Source organism: Bos indicus, chromosome 22 (assembly GCF_029378745.1).
Source record: "Bos indicus isolate NIAB-ARS_2022 breed Sahiwal x Tharparkar chromosome 22, NIAB-ARS_B.indTharparkar_mat_pri_1.0, whole genome shotgun sequence".
Classification (NCBI taxonomy): domain Eukaryota; kingdom Metazoa; phylum Chordata; class Mammalia; order Artiodactyla; family Bovidae; genus Bos; species Bos indicus.
The window spans coordinates 50,217,781-50,234,371 of NC_091781.1; the positions used below are offsets into that span (position 1 = coordinate 50,217,781).

The 16,591-nt window shown below is 38.6% G+C and overlaps 1 protein-coding gene across 4 annotated transcripts in view; it reads right to left on the reverse strand.

The window, feature by feature from the left end:
• Nucleotides 1–16,591, reverse strand: part of RBM6 (RNA binding motif protein 6) — an 89,704-nt gene that overhangs the window by 61,697 nt on the left and 11,416 nt on the right. For 2 of the 4 annotated variants that reach the window (XM_019984628.2, XM_070776685.1), the window contains 4 exons: nt 13,030–13,140; nt 7,826–9,104; nt 6,072–6,161; nt 4,435–4,504 (listed from right to left, as the gene is read on the reverse strand). In XM_019984628.2, coding sequence (XP_019840187.1) covers nt 4,435–4,504; nt 6,072–6,161; nt 7,826–9,104; nt 13,030–13,073 — 1,483 coding nt within the window. In that variant the 5' untranslated portion in view covers nt 13,074–13,140. Of the gene's footprint in view, nt 1–4,434; nt 4,505–6,071; nt 6,164–7,825; nt 9,382–13,029; nt 13,141–16,591 lie in introns of those variants that run through there. The other 2 variants (XM_070776686.1, XM_070776687.1) reach the window with 2 other exon arrangements.

Consider the following 16,591-nt stretch of genomic DNA (forward strand, 5'->3'; position numbering starts at 1 on the left):
ACAGTCAACTCCTCCCCCAATACCTTGGCACCACTATTTTCTATTCTTGTCATTTTTCTTTTCTAGAACGTCATATAAATAGGATCATACAGTATGGAGTCTTTTTTTTTTTTTTTTGGAGTCTTTTTTAAAATTATGATCAAATACACAAAACATAAAGTGTACAATTCAGTGACATTAAGTACATTCACCATGTTATGCAACCACCACCACTATCTAGTTCCAGAAGAACATTTTCATCACCCCCAAAAGGAAATCCCATATCCATTAAGCAGTCACTCCCCATTTCCCTCTTCTCCAGCCCCTGACAACCACCAAACTACCCAATCCACCTTCTGTCTCTATAGATAGGGCTATTCTGGATATTTCACATGAATGGAAGCAGACAATACTGTGGTCTTTTGCGCCTCACTTCTTTCACTGAGCATAAAGTTTTCAAGGGTCATCCAGGTTGTAGCATGTATCAGTACTTTGTTTCTTTTTTACTGCAGTATATAGCCTTTTGAGCCCAGTTTCACTTAACACAATGTCTCTGAGATCCACCCATCTTGCTTTGTGCATGCAATACCTGCATGCATAGTATCATCATTTTTACTGCTGAGTAGTATTCCATAGTATGTATATACCAGAGTTTGTTTGCCCAGTCACCAAAAGACATTTCATTGTTGATACTTCCCGAGAAATGTAATCATATAAGTCAAGGTATTTTACAATTAATAGGGCTACTATTGTATCTGCACTTGGCAACAGAAAAATTCAAATGTATGCAACAGGTATAGGTTCATTATCCATTATCTGAAATTCCAAAATCTAAATATCTCCTAAGTGTCAAGTTTTTCAGTAAATTTTCTGTGAAGTCACTTGGAGATACATCTTGACCTATACTATAGTCTCTTTATAGTCTTTCTTAAGTCTTCTTAGTGAGAATATTCATTTTCTACAGAAATAGTTTATCTTATACACATTCCACTGGGGGATATAATTCACATATAAGCTATTGGACCACATTACCTTTCTATAATCAGAAAAATTCATAAATTCATCTGACCCCACAGATTTGGATAAAAGTTGTGGCCCTGTACTTACACAGTTCTAAATGAGACAAAAATTAAGCTGATAACTACTCGAGTCAGTGAAGAGGCATTAAGCTTTTCTCTGTTACAGACTAGCTCCCTAATACATCAACTACAAGGATGAACATTACCCCACAACCCCCCTCTTATGAACAACATCCAACCTACATGGTCTTTGCAGGTTATCCTAACATAAAAACTTGATGGCTGTTTATAAAAGACACCATTTCTACCGAAATTCAGACATACTTTTTGAACAGGTAAATGTTAAAGTTCTCAGAACATCTGACTGTCTCAAGATATGTTCTTCAGCACTCAGGAAGAGTGCACTGCTGTAAAACCTAAAGTAACCTGTAGTGCCATGGGGTCTCCTCACTTGAAAGGAGACCACAGGGGCTCTCCAAATACATTATTCCATATACACCGCATTATTCATTCCATGCATACTGGGAACTCATCTGGGCTAGGCAGAGAGTCAAGAACTGGGGAAACAGGAGGGAACAAGTCAAACAAGGCTCCTACTGTCACGAAGCTAACTCTCCAATGAGAGGAATAAAACACACAAAACCACTGAGAAAAATATCTAACTGATAACTCCTACGATGACAAAAATACGATATAAAATGACTGAGGAATGATTTTAGATTGGATGGTGACTCAAGGCCTCTGAGAGTTGAAACTGAAGCCAAGAACTAAACCCCCAAAGAAAATGAGAATCAGAGAGAAGAGCAGTGCAAAGGCTGTTACAAAGCAATAAGTCCATATGGTCAAGGATGAGAGAAGGCTCAGGATGGCTAGAGCATGGTTAAGAAAGGTAAAGAGTGTATATAATGAGGTCAGACAAAAAGCCAAGGGCAGGCTCATGCAGGACTGTATTAAGTCAGAACAAGAAGTTGGGAGTTTCTTCCAATTGAGATGGAAAGGTGTTAAAGGGTTTTAGGGAGAGGAATAACACAACATGACTGATAATTTCAAAAGCTCATTCTACTTGCCATACAGTGATACAATACGGATAACATGGGACTGGTAATCCAATCCTTTCAGTTCTTTCATTTTAAAAAGTATATATACGTGTGTGTGTGTGTGTGTGTGTTTGTGAGCTTCTATAAATATGGTGTGTGTGTGTGTGTGCACGCGCACATGTGCATGCATGCACTTATACAAATATGATGGCTTCTGTGGTAGTTCAGACCAGGTAAAGAATCCGCCTATAATACAGGAGACATGTGTTTGATCCCTGAGTCGGGAAGATCCTCTGGAGAAGGGAATGGCTACCCACTCCAGTACTCTTGCCTGGAGAATTCCATGAACAGAGGAGCCTGGCAGGCTACAGTCTATGGGGTCGCAGAGTCAACCCCACAGAATGACATGACTGAGCAACTAACACGTTCAACATTTTCATATATGCATATATTCTAAAGGAGATCAATCTTGGGTGTTCTTTGGAAGGACTGATGCTAAAGCTGAAACTCCAGTACTTTGGCCACCTCATGTGAAAAGTTGACTCGTTGGAAAAGACTCTGATGCTGGGAGGGATTGGGGGCAGGAGGAGAAGGGGACGATAGAGGATGAGATGGCTGGATGTCATCACCGACTCGATGGACATGAGTTTGAGTGAACTCTGGGAGCTGGTGATGGACAGAGAGGCCTGGCATGCTGCAATTCATGGGGTCACAAAGAGTTGGACGCAACTGAGCGACTGAACTGAACTGATCACTTCATGTATTAAAATGGCCAGAAAAGGCAGAATTTCCTGAAAACTGATTTTTTTTAAACTACTGTCCTGAATGATTTCACATTTGTATCAGTCTCTGGTCTGCCAATTATGATTTTAATAGCTGCCAGAGCCAGAAAATTTAAGGACTTCCTCTGTGAACCCTACAGATCAATGTAGGTTTTACTCTGCTAATAAATCTGACAATACATGTAGAAAGTCAATGAGTACTAAAGAAATGAAGAATTAAAATTGCCATTATTTAAATACCAAACACATCTTTTTCCTAAACACCAATATTTAACGAAAGTACAGTTCATGAAATAAGATCAAAGCTGAAGTTATTGCCCTGTGAGTCAAAAAGCAACTGCAGCCTATAAATTCTATTTTTAATTTCCATAGTTAATAGTTAATCAGGAAAGTCTCTATGAGACACATACCCCTCATCCCAAAAAGAGTTGTGTTTGAGAACATACCTACTCTTAGTCATACTTCCACAAATTTAGAGTTGGCATATTTCAAACAAAGAAATAATTAGCTTTCTGAGAAATAATGCTCCTGAGTTCACTGTCAAATTACAGGAAAACAATTTCTGTACTTAACACAAACACCAGATTATTTCAAGCACCAAAATTTTTGTGGACAGTTTTATTCTGTGAAACCAATCAGAAGAAGTAATCTAGTTAATGCAAAAATGTTATTCCATGGCGAACTGTTTAAAGGTAAACTACATATTCAAAAAGATGGCTTGCTCTTACTTGAAGAGTTCTTTAACATGAATTACTGAGACTTGTGATTCTAAGACTTGTGAAAAGACTAATGCTCTACTTTCTTTAATTTAAAATAGACCACTTTAAAATTACCTTTATTTGTTTCCTATTGGGTAGTCCTAAAAATACTGGTCCAATACCTTGAGTGCTTGGCATTTCACTTTTGACTACTTTTTCTATAATAAGGTATATATAATAGATATACCTTATATATATATAACATATATTATATATATATAATAAAGTATATATTATATATATATATAATATATAATGAAGAAACTGACCAAATTAGGTACTCTAAGATACTAGGAGGATATTCTGAAAATCTAATCTGTAGAGCAGAGGTCAAAAAGAAAGGTCTTCTGGATCTATTCATGGATTTCAACAAAGTAGCTGGTGCAGGACTCTGTCCTCAGAAAAAGACTAAAATCTCAAGAAACTACTCACTTGTACAATTTCTCTGGCAAGTTGAAACTTCCATGCTGAAGCAATGAAATGTAAAGTTTTACGTATAGTAAGGTAATTAAAATCTTACCCGGCTCAAACAGAAACATTCCACCACCATGAAGAACATCAGCAGCAAGTTTAATGATTTAATTGCATAAAATATATTTGGGGACAAATTCTACAACACTCACTTTGTATCTCATAGGCACTCAGAAGTACTGGAACATACATCCTCATCACCCATGAGTGGACAAATATCCACAAAGAACTACAGCTAAGGGTATAGCTGACTGTTGTTTGAAGGCATCAAAAGGAGGCTTCTGGAAATCTTAATTGTGGTTTCTTATAAAAAATTTTGAGGAACCCAAGATGCAGAGATCTGACAGACTCTCCTAACCCAAGGCTGCATGCAAGTCATGAAACTCACCTGTGTTATACTCCTTTAACTGCAAGTCCTTCACAGGCATGCCATCAGGAGTCCAAAAGGCGTTAAGAATCTGTAAGAATATGGTATGCACACTAATGACACACATCATAATCAAATACTAAACATTATATTTCCCCTAGTGGTTTTTATTCTACCAACTTTAAAGCAATGATTACTTTACAAAGGACAAATTAAGCCAAGTACACTCCAGGCATTCCGAAACTATTCAATGAGTAGAACGTAATTACTCAAAAATTCTCAAGTACAAAAAAAAGGCAGAGGAGCATAACCTCAAGAGCTCAAGCTCTGAAATGAGACTGCCAATATTCCAAGTCTCTCCTCCTCATGTGCTGTGCAACCTTTCAGCACCCAGAGTCTCATTTTCTAAACCTAAGATCATGCAATAAGCTCATTCCTATCCAGGGCCATGGTCCCTGAACTCCCTCAGCCTGGTCAGCTCTTTTCCCCATTTTCAAATGGACTGTTCTCTTACTTGCATTCAGGCCTGGGCTCAAATGTCACTTCCTCAGTGATGCCTTCCCTACCTACCCAATCTAACACCGCCTGCACCCGAGTGATGCTCTAAACCTTTACTTTAGTTTTCTTCAGAGCATTCATCACTGCTTGAATTTTTTTTCCTGCTTATTCTTTTTACTATCCATGGAAGCAGTGACTTTATAATGTTCACTACTGTATCACTCAGTACCTAGAACACTGCCTGGCATACAAAGGTGCGTCATTTTTGAATGAATGAATAAAGAGTACCTGTTTCATAGGATGTTGTGATAAATAAATGAACTAATGCTTTTAAGTATCATACAATGCCTAACACAGAGTAAAGTTCTGTTTGCTCTAGTAATTGTATATTCTGACCAAATTCTTCCTTAAGGTCATCCATAATTTAGCTACCAAGTTCTTTAACAATGAGGAGTTAGAAAGTTCCCAGTTTTTACTACTATAAACAGCATCTTTATGTAAGCACTCCAACCCTCCTCCCTCCCACTTGGATTATCCCCTCAAGGATGATTATCAGGTCTGAGGACAGCAATCACTTGTCATATATATATATATATATAAAACAAACCTCACCTCAGTGAGTACTTAGTAACTGGTGAAATATGAATGATCTCTATCAGATCAGATCAGATCAGTCGCTCAGTCGTGTCCGACTCTTTGCAACCCCATGAATTGCAGCGCGCCAGGCCTCCCTGTCCATCACCAACTCCCAGAGTTCACTCAGACTCATGTCCATAGAGTCAGTGATGCCATCCAGCCATCTCATCCTCTGTCGTCCCCTTCTCCTCTTGCCCCCAATCCCTCCCAGCATCAGAGTCTTTTCCAAGGAGCCAACTCTTCGCATGAGGTGGCCAAAGTATTAGAGTTTCAGCTTTAGCATCATTCCTTCTAAAGAAATCCCAGGGTCTCTATAGATTACACTAAAGCTACATTCCTGGTTTAGCTACTGCTCTATAGGCGGGGGAAGGCTGGGTGAATGATAACCAAGATTTCCCTGAGGATTTCTTTGCACCTTCCTGTGAATCTACAATTTCTCAAAATAAGAAGTCTTTAAAATTTTTTAATTGACTGAAAAAAAAAAAGAAAGGAAAAGGAAAGAGAAAAAAGAACAAGAGCCTTACCTCTTCCTTTGTGGCATTTTCAGGCACCCCATTTAATCGAATAAGCTTGCTTGGTTTCTCCTCACTTGGGCCAGTTCTATAATCTTGATCCTTTAATCCAAAGCAAAAAAACTTATTTCAGAATAAAATACATGTTAATGTGCAAAATGAAACAACATGAAATACAGGTACTCAGGATAAAAAAAATCAAAATGACTTGCATCATATTAAGATATAAAAAGTTGTAATTGTCTCTTTTTCTGAATTCCAAAATTTGATTTTTTAAAAAAAATGGGATCTTACTTCCCCAACCAAGGACTGAACCCGGTCCCTGGCAGTGAAAAAGCAGAGTCTTAAGCACTAAACCACCAGGGAATTCCCCCCAAATTTTATTTCAAATCATTACAATGTAAGTGTTCTAAGATCCATGCTCATTGCAGGAATTTTGAAATAGTAAAGCAGAAAACAAAGAGAAACAACATTGAAAGGGACTTTTACAAACAGAAAAAAAAAAAAAATCAACCAGATTTTCAAAACTAGAATTTTCTTTTCCTGAATGAGAAAACAGCACATAAGTAAAACCCGATGTCATTTATCAAAGATGTTACCGATAAACAATCTCCAGAACAAAATCAAAGGGTGTCATCCGATGATATAACTTAACAGTACAAAATCAGAGAAATCTGCATTTTCCATATGTACAAAAGTCTCAGCTCTGATTCTCCTCCATTTCAAGTTATAAAAAGGGTTTAACTTTTGGGAAAAAAGTCTCCTACAACTACTTGACCACACCTACTGTCCGAGCATAATTACAAATAGTGTCCTCTTTTACTCTTGAAAGTGTCCTGACTTGAATAATGAATTATATGGCCATCCAGTTCTAACAATCTCAAAATCCATTTTTTAACCAAATATCTAACCAGCTTGTCTTAGAATTACTGTCCAAAATAACAGAAACTGCAATAGAGATGGGTAACACCTGTTTTTAAAAGTAATGTTTTCAATGTCCAACTGAAAACATAATTCTAAGATTATATGTACATTAGATTATATATTAGACATACAGAAAATCAACATTTAAGTCAATTAAGTTAGCTTCAATATTTGCAACATTAACATTGCCTCCTCCTAACTTAGTATTTTCTCTTATCCTAGATATTCTCTAAATGATTTTAAGTAAGAAAATGAACCCCAAACAGCCACAAGGCCTGACTACGTAAGAGACAAGAGAACCAACTCCCAAAGACAAATACTTTCAAACTAAATTATCCCAAGGCATTTAAAACAGTACCATCAAGCGAGATAATGAGGAGACACACATCAAAAATATGATCTGAACTGAGGGCCCTTTCTCTAGAGATGTACACTCCACTCGTGACTACAAATCTTGCTTTTTAATGGCTGTATAAAGTAAGCCCCAGGACTAATGGACTCTATACTTCATCCTTCAGAAAAGTCTTAAGAAGAAGCAAAACTCAACAAAGCAATCCAGGGCTTCCCTAGTGGCTCAGTAGTAAAGAATCCACCTGCCAATGCAGGAGATATGGGTTCAATCCATGATCTGGGAAGATCCCACATGCCACAGAGCAACTAAGCCCATTCATACAACTGCTGAGTCTGTGCTCTAGAGCCAGGCAGCCCTAACTAAAGAGTAGCCCCCCGCTCTCCTCAATTAGAGAAAAGTCCGCACAGCAACAAAGACCCAGCACAACCAATAAATAAGTAAATAAATAAAATCTTAAAAGACAAAACAGTAGTCCACTCTATTAACGTACCTGAAGGTCCCGTTGGGCATCTTGGGAAGTTTTGCCCTCAGGAAAAGACTTGCTCTGGCCATAGCCAAATATTTGGCTTCCAGGAAGTCTGTGATCCACATCACAGTACTCCATGCTTCTGTAATCAGTGTCCTGACGGCCAAGAAAGTCCAGACCACCTTCTTCTTTAAACATACCAGCATCTGAGCTCTGTTGTTCACCTCCAGAATGCTGTGACTTGTCCTGGTCTTGAAGAGGACTTTGGCTGTTCTGAAAGTCTGGTGAAGATGCATGGTCAAAGGCTACACCTTGTTTTTCTCCTTCTCCTGTTTCTGAATGCTCAAATTCTCCCTTCTGAATGCCAAAAGCAGGTCTTTCCGTCGTATGGTCATGTGCAGATTCTTCTCTCTTGTTCACATTCATACCAGAATGTTCTCTGTTTTGTGTGGAGGGCTGAACGTAATCCAAAATATCTGGATCCGCAGAGGGCATCTCCCTATCTTTAAATTCCATACAAGGTCCTCCCTCTCTGCCCCTAAAATCCTGATCAGTCCTGGATCGGTGTCTACCTCTGAAATCTGCATGTGGTGTATTCCTGTCCCTAAAGTCTAGATCACTAGTACCTGAACCTCGGCCTCTAAAGTCCACCTGGGTTCCGTCTTTGTCCCTGAAGTCCAAATCAGACACATCTCTATTCCTAAAATCAGAACGGGACTGATCTCTGGCCCTGAAATCCAAATCTGATAAATCCCTTCCCCTAAAATCTGCACGGGCTCCATCCCGCCCTCTAAAATCTAAGTCATAAGTGCCCCGGCCCCTGAAGTCAGGAGGAGGAACATCCCTACCTCTAAAGTCACCAGTATGAGCCTCCCTCTCTCTGTAGTTCATGTGAGATGTCTCCCTGCCTCTGTAGTCCAAAGAAGTACCGTCTCCACCCCGATAGTCCATAGGTGGCCCTTCTCTATCCCGAAGGTCCCCAGAATGGATGTCCCTTCCTCTGAAGTCCAACTGTGATGAATCTCTGCTCTGGAAATCAGAAGATGAAAAATCTCCCCCCCTGAAATCATGTCCATGGCCCTCCCCTCCTCGATAGTCACCATGCTGTCCGTCTCTAGCTCCATAGCTGAAAGAATGCTCCTCTACATTTGCAAAGGGAGGCCCCGAATGCCCCTGGAAATCAAAGGGAAGTGAATCTCTGCCAGGAAAGTTGCCAGAGTGTCTCTCTTGAGCATGACTCTTAAGGGGAGGAGGAGGATAATCCCTGTTCCACCCGGGAGCAAACCTTTCTTCTTGGCTCCCACTGTAGAAACAAAGACAGTGTTATTCATATTGTCCAGAGAGTTTGAAATCTACACACCAGCATATTCTTCTCTAATCACAGCACATTCTTCTGTAAACATTTTTTTTTTTTTTTGGCAGAGTTCTGTAACAAGGTCCTAGATCTGCAGAAAACAGCAATGTTTTGCTATTTTAAGACGAAGTGGCGGAGTAAACTTTTAAGTTCCCGTTTCAGAACACGAGGAAAGTCAACACAAGGTTTTCAACATGACTGCTGCAGAAAAAGCTTTCACCCAGTCCTGCAACAGGGAAAATCCGCAACACCAGATAAGCTAGCAATGGTGACACTCTACAAAAATTTCCATTTCCTACAGCCAGGGAACTTAGAATTCCAAGATCAACACGATGATTCCTATACATCAGAAAAATCAATGCGCTGTAAATTTTATACAGTAGGTTTCAGGATGTGTCTTTCTCATTGGTGGTGCAAACAAGAGTAACATTCCAAAATATCTGATTGACAGCTACAGAGTGGACACCACCCAATCAGAACAGATGCAGGCCCAAAATGAAGAAAACACTGGCTGTAAGCCACTAGTTGGAGTACACTAGTGTTCACCAGCTGAGCATCACCCCTGGCTGCATCTAAACCCCAGTCCCACAGTGGCTCCACCTAGAAGTGTTCTCACCTGGGTCCTATTATTAACTACTCAAGGGTATCTCAGAAGGCAGCATGAATCATGCCACACAGCATGCGTAAGTTGACCAAACCAAGCAACAGCATCCAGAGGCTTAATGCTGAAAGGGACCTAGAGAGAGCATTAGGCTTTCATGCTTTATCCCCAGGTCCCAAATGAAGAAGCTGATTTTTTAGATTCTAATGCCTCATCTAATTTTTCATGGTAATATAATATATTTTAAAACATAGTATTAAATTCACATTCTCAGTTTACAGAACTCAAGAGAACTGAGTTCTAAATGAGAACTGGCCCTATCTTTCACACTACCTAGCACCAGACCATTTTATATGTTTTGACTTTGGTAAAAGACAGGGAATTTAAATAGGCAATTAGGTACCTAGGATCTTGAGCTGGAAAGGGAGAGGAGGGCATAAAAAAGGGAAACATAAAACGATCTGAGTGGTTACCTGCTATTCAGCAGCAAAACAAAAGTATTAAGAGATCAAGTTCCACTCAGTTCTCTCCTCTCAGAAAATATAGGTTCTATTACATGACCCTTCTGAACTCAGACTACACTGCTATAGAAAGACTCAACAGACAACTGCTCCTGGGTCACTCAGTTCAAGAGCAATGCCAAACCCTTTCCTGGAGTAACAGAAATTTAACAATAGTAACCCAAACAGTAGAATGATACATATTTAATAGATTTTCAGAACATAACTTCCATTAGCTTCATTAACACAAAAATATTAACATTATTTATGTGTATGGGGTTCATCATAAGAGAAGCAAGTTTAAATGTGCTTCATAAATAATACAACTTAATGCTAAAATTAAGACACTACCACTAGTTCTAGTGTCACCAGATCCCAATAGCTAGCTTGTAGAAGACTTAAGCTTAAGCAGACATTCATGGGCTGAGTGCTGAGCTATCTAAACCTACATGTTCTCTGACCAAAACACATACAACACTGTCTTTGAATATTACCCTAAGGATTACCTTACCAGATAAAACTGAAATCAAATACATCTACAGTAATCACTATACTAGGGTTCTCAGAACTGTATTTTATGTAGACTATTCAAGAAACAGTTCTACCAGTTATGAAACAGCAGTGACTATGAAAATTATTTTCAACCAAATTTTTAAGACAAGTTGTTAAAATAAATACAAAATCATTTTCCTGCAAAATACCTTTTTTCACCAAATCAGTCCCCTCCCAAAAGTTATGCTATATAAACTATGCCTCTCTCTGGTCAAAGACCTTAAAAAATGGCATGTAATGACTATATTTAAACTAAAATTAAGGTGGGGAAATACAATTTTATATAATAAATTCAAAGAAAAAAATGTTCTGAAAAAAATTTTTCAGTGATGCAATAGAGCTGAAGTTATTTCTTTAGCTCTGAAGGCTCAGTGTAAACAGAGCATAAGGCCTTATGCAGAAAACAATTATCCATAAATATAAGTAAAAAAATAGATTTTTAAACATTAAAGTACAAACGCACTAATCTAGACTAGGGATCTGCAAATTTCTTCCATGAAGAGTCAGACAGTAATTACATTAGGCTTTACAGTTTCTGTCACAACTATTCAACTCTGCCCCTGCAACATGAAAGCAACTATAAACAATTTGTAAACGAATGATCAGGGCTATGTTCCAGTCAAACAAAAACAAGCTGCAGCCTGTTGACCATTGATCCAGACCTTAATTTTTTTAAAGGAAAAACATAACCAGCATCACTGCTGCTGCTAAGTCGCTTCAGTCGTGTCCAACTCTGTGCAACCCCACAGACGGCAGCCCACCAGGCTCCCCCGTCCCTGGGATTCTCCAGGCAAGAACACTGGAGTGGGGTGCCATTTCCTCCTCCAATGCATGAAAGTGAAAAGTGAAAGTGAAGTCGCTCAGTCGTGTCCGACTCTTAGTAATCCCATGGACTTCAGCCTACCACGCTCCTCCATCCATGGGATTTTCCAGGCAAGAGTACTGGAGTGGATTGCCACTGCCTTCTCTGAACCAGCATCACTACCACTGCTTTAAAGATTGCTAAGCAGAAAGTAAAGATCCCTTTATTCATGAAATTAGCTTTACTAAGTGTTACATGGATTTACTTTTAAACTTACTTTTCTAACTAAATTTTCCATGGGAACCCCAAACTTCAGAATAATAAAATAACTGTTGAATTTGCACTGGAAGATCTGCAGACTGCCAGTCCAAAAGAAAACTTACTTGTAACAAAAGTTTCAATTGGAGCATAAATTTTTTTTTTTGGCCATGCTGCAGAGGCTTGTGGGATTTTAGTTTCCCAACCAAAGACTGAACTCAGGCCCCTTGGCAGTGAGAGCATGGAGTTCTAACCATTGGACTGCCAGGGAATTCCCTGGAGCATAAATATTTTTTAATGTATAACTTTAAAAGTAAGATTTCTTTGCCATACACAAACTACAGCCGTAAGTCACATTCCTATAGCATTTCATTAACTGCAAACACAATGCAAAAGTTTTTAAAATATCATCATCAGTGTTTATTACACTGGCTATAAAAAATTCACTCCCTATAAATCTATGATATAATTCATTTACAACTATGAATGGTACCACCTTCTCCACTTATCAAATCGATTATATAATTCACTTTATTGAATTATAAATTCAATATTTTATATAATTTTATTGTATATAAAGAATGTAATTCATTCTCCCTACAAATCTATAATTCATTTACAACTATGAATGGTACCACATTCTCTACTTATCTTTGTATCCAGTAACCCCTAAAATTGTAATGCAGCTTAGGAAACTGCATTAAGTAAATAATTTTTCTTCCTCACAACTATTTCTGGTGGCTGAAATACAATGTGTCATAGGAAAGACAGAGCTCTGGATTCTAGACATAAATTACTGCACTTAATGAAACATTCACATTCATTTATAAACACTTACATACATTTTTACTAGCTTTCCTTATTAGTTGCGTATTACTTTGCTAAAAAAGATAAAAAATATTTTTTAAAACTGGGGGATTTTTTGTTAATATTTTAAAAATGCTAATACACAAAATACTTGGCATGCTAGGTATTCACTCTGACGATCACTCTAGAAATGACTAGAAAAAATTTAAGTAGTTTCTATTTTTAAAAATCAGAGAAAAAAATCAAAGCTATTTCTACACAAAGAAAATATCCCTCTTTATAGTAGGCCATAAATGTTATACAGCATCTACACTGTTATAACAGACATTTCGATATTCAAATTTTAAGACTTACCGAAAAGGTCCTGTTCTGTTAGCAGATCGAGAATCCCCCCACATCTCTTTCTATGTCAAGAGGGCCCAATAAGTAGATCCTTTTGCTACCAAACTCTGGTTATAGCAGTACCTGTACAAAACAAACCACAATAAATGAGTATGTGGGTACATGAAGTAAAGACTAAACCAATTTCCTCCTGTTTGACTTACCAGGGACATCAGCAAGAATATTTTTAGAAGTCACTTTTATACGTTTATATATTAATTTACAGCAACAAAAACACATTTTAAATTTTTAAAAGGGCACCATCAATCTCTCAAAGTACTAAGAATGCTTCATAAAACATTTATTAAATTTTCCAGCACCCATTCTATATGCTTTTTGGAAACAGCACCTTACCATGTTTATTTACTACCCTCAGTCCACGTGGCTGATCCTACACTATTCAGCCTGGCCAATCAGTAGTCTATTACCACAGTGATTGCTCTGAAGATGAGCACGTAACCTATGACTAAGAAGGCCTCATAAGACCTGCACTCCAGCTACCGAAAGAGGCAAACTTTTTTTTGGTCACACGGCACAGCCTGTGGCATACCAGTTCCTCATCTGAACCCTGGCCCAGGCAGTGAAGAGCCAAGTCCTGATCACTGGACCACCAGGGAATTCCCAAAAGGAGGCAAACTTTTATAACCTTGGATTTGGCAAAGGTCTCTTACCATGACAACAAAAGAAAAAACAGATAAAGTAGACTTGATCAAAACTGAAAACTTTTCTGCATCAGAGTACCCTATCGAGAGAGTGAAAACACAACCCACGTCAGCAAAAATAGCACACTATGAAATTCCAAAGCCTTCTTCCTCCACAGAAACATTAAAAAATAAGCAGTCTGAACCAACTTTGTCCAGCATTTAGAAAAGTCAAAGCTTTACGATGACCAAATGAATGCTCAATGAAGAAAAAGTCATCCTCAAAATAATCAGAAAGTTTTGGGTGATCCCTGACCCACCCCTCTCCCCAGCATGGCAGTGGTTTTTGTCTTGAAGCAGTGGCAGCCCACTTTCCCAGCTCCCTCCCCTAAACCAAAGGGAAAAGTGATTTGTAAATAACTATGTACTTCTGTTCTAGTAATGTTCTGTCCTGTATGGGGGAGAGGCTAAAGGACTGATGCAAGGTACTTTCCTCTGTTTTACCTAACAGAACTCTGGGGGAAAAAGTGGCAGGTACTGCTAATAAAACTAAAAAAGCAGACTATAGACTCACAGATAAGGGAGAAGTTGCAGGGAAAATACTGTGAGAAGTTAGACGTTTCCAAGGCAATACATATGTGAAAAAATTTAGAATGTCACAAGCATACTCAGGCAAGACACATGAGTTCACCTGGACTTACAGCCTAGTTTTACTCACCACAGGGCCCCTTCTGCTTATTGCTGTGCTGCATCTACTGGGGGTAGGATCTAGGCAGTGGAGGTAGCAGGCCTTGTCTGCAGGTTCTGATCTTGGTGGTGGTAGTAAATAGGCAAATGAGAGTTTTGACGGTTGAAGTGAAAAGTAACTCCACATGAAGAGTGGTTGAACAGAGGTCATTCTCTGATAGACAACAAGCATCACGTTAAGCTATGGACTACAATCCAGTGACGCCCTTCTCATGGATTCCTTTAACTTTCAGCTTTATAAGCACACTCCCCCAGAACATAAAGAAGGACTCTGGTTTCTTGGAAACCAACCAGTGGGTTTGGGAAAGCCTCCCCATTGTAGGTCAGCAGCCTTTAAGGTTAGAACCATGATGTCAGATGACTCTTTTCGAGCTTCCTCTGCCTTTGATTCATGATCAATAAAAAATTCTTGGCAAACACTTTGATTCGAGTCCATCCTGCACAGGTCCAAGAAATCGACCTCTAGCAGCATAATATCAAAACCTGGGGCCATCCCTCTTAAATCATGACCTAAGTTCCAAACGCCAACAAAGCAGAACTGGGGGTCCCATTCCATTAGTTTTAGCTGTGGTCTACAGCAGGCCTGTTTCTGCTTTAAGCACTCTAATTTTTCCAAAGTAAATGCTTTGGGGCAAACAGGACACTCAGCTATAGCATCAAGGGGTCACGACAGGCAGGAATTGGTGGGAGCATCTACCCAACTAAGATCCAACTATGAGTTTTTAAACAGCAGCAACTTTAATGTGCTCTTTTGGAGCTAGAATTAGTGGCTACTGGAAGCACCCTTGCCCCCTATCCCCTCCAAATTCTCATTAAAAAAAAAAAAATTAAATGTATTCGTTTCAGTTATAGGGCCTTGAAAAGACTGCTCCTCAACTGTGATAGTGGTTTTTCAGGCTTCCTCTCCAGAACCATGCTTTGCCTACCATCATACCACATTCAAAAGTTAAAATTGAAAGTGGATCTACATAAATGTAGAAGCTAAACTATAATGCTTCTAAAAGAAAACATAGGGAATTCCCTGGCAGTCCAATGGTTAAGACTTGGCACTTTCACTGAGGTAGCTAGCCCAAGGTCAATCCCTGATTGAGGAACAAAGATGTTAAAAGCCAAATGGCCAAGCAAAAAAAAAACAACAACCACCACTGAGATGGTATCAGCAAAGACTTCTATAAAGGAACCAGAAAGCATTAACCATAAAGAAAATATAAAAGTTAAAATCTGTTCTTCAAAAGACACTGAAAAATGAATAGGTAAACTACAGAACAGGGAGTAAATATTTGTAACACATGTCTGACAAATGCTCTGTATTATTAGTCATTAAGAAAACAGATTAAAACCACCGATACACACCCAGTAGAACAGCTAAAATTAAAAAGACTTCCAAAATCAAATATACAAGGATTTCCAGCAATCAGAACTCATACACTACTCAAAAGACGGCAAAATGGTACAACCAATTTAGAAACTGGTCTGAGAAATACTACTTATGACCCAGCAATTGAACTTCTAAGTATCTGCTTAAGATACACGAAAACAAAAGACCGGTAGAAAAATGTTCACAACAACTTTACTCACAATAGCTTTAAAAAAAAGAGAGAGAACAACCCAAATATTCTTCATTGGGCGATGACATAAATGCTGTTTGGTGTCCGAAAGGGGATCCTCCCTAGGGTAGTGTATTTCACTTAGATATCAAATGAAAAGGTGACTTTTTGGTAAAATGAGAGAAGCATTAGTAAGAAAGCAAAGTGAAAGTCACTCAGTTGTGTCTGACTCTTTTCGACCCCATGGACTATATAGTCCGTGGAATTCTCCAGGCCAGAATATTGGAGTGGGTAGCCTTTCCCTCCTCCAGGGAATATTCCCAACCCAGGAATCAAACCAGGGTCTCCTGCATTGCAGGTGGATTCTTTACCAACTGAGCTACCAGAGAATCCCCCATTAAGGGGAGGTGGAAATGAAGAATCAATAAAAACCTATTTAAAAAAAATTATTCTTAAAATTGTGAAATACATTTAAGTTTACCATTTTACAGTTAAGAGGGATTAAGTACATTTATGGTGTTTTGCAACTTTAATCCCCATCCATCCAAGCTTTTTTCATCTTGTAAAACCAAAACTCTGTACCCATTAAACAGTAACTCC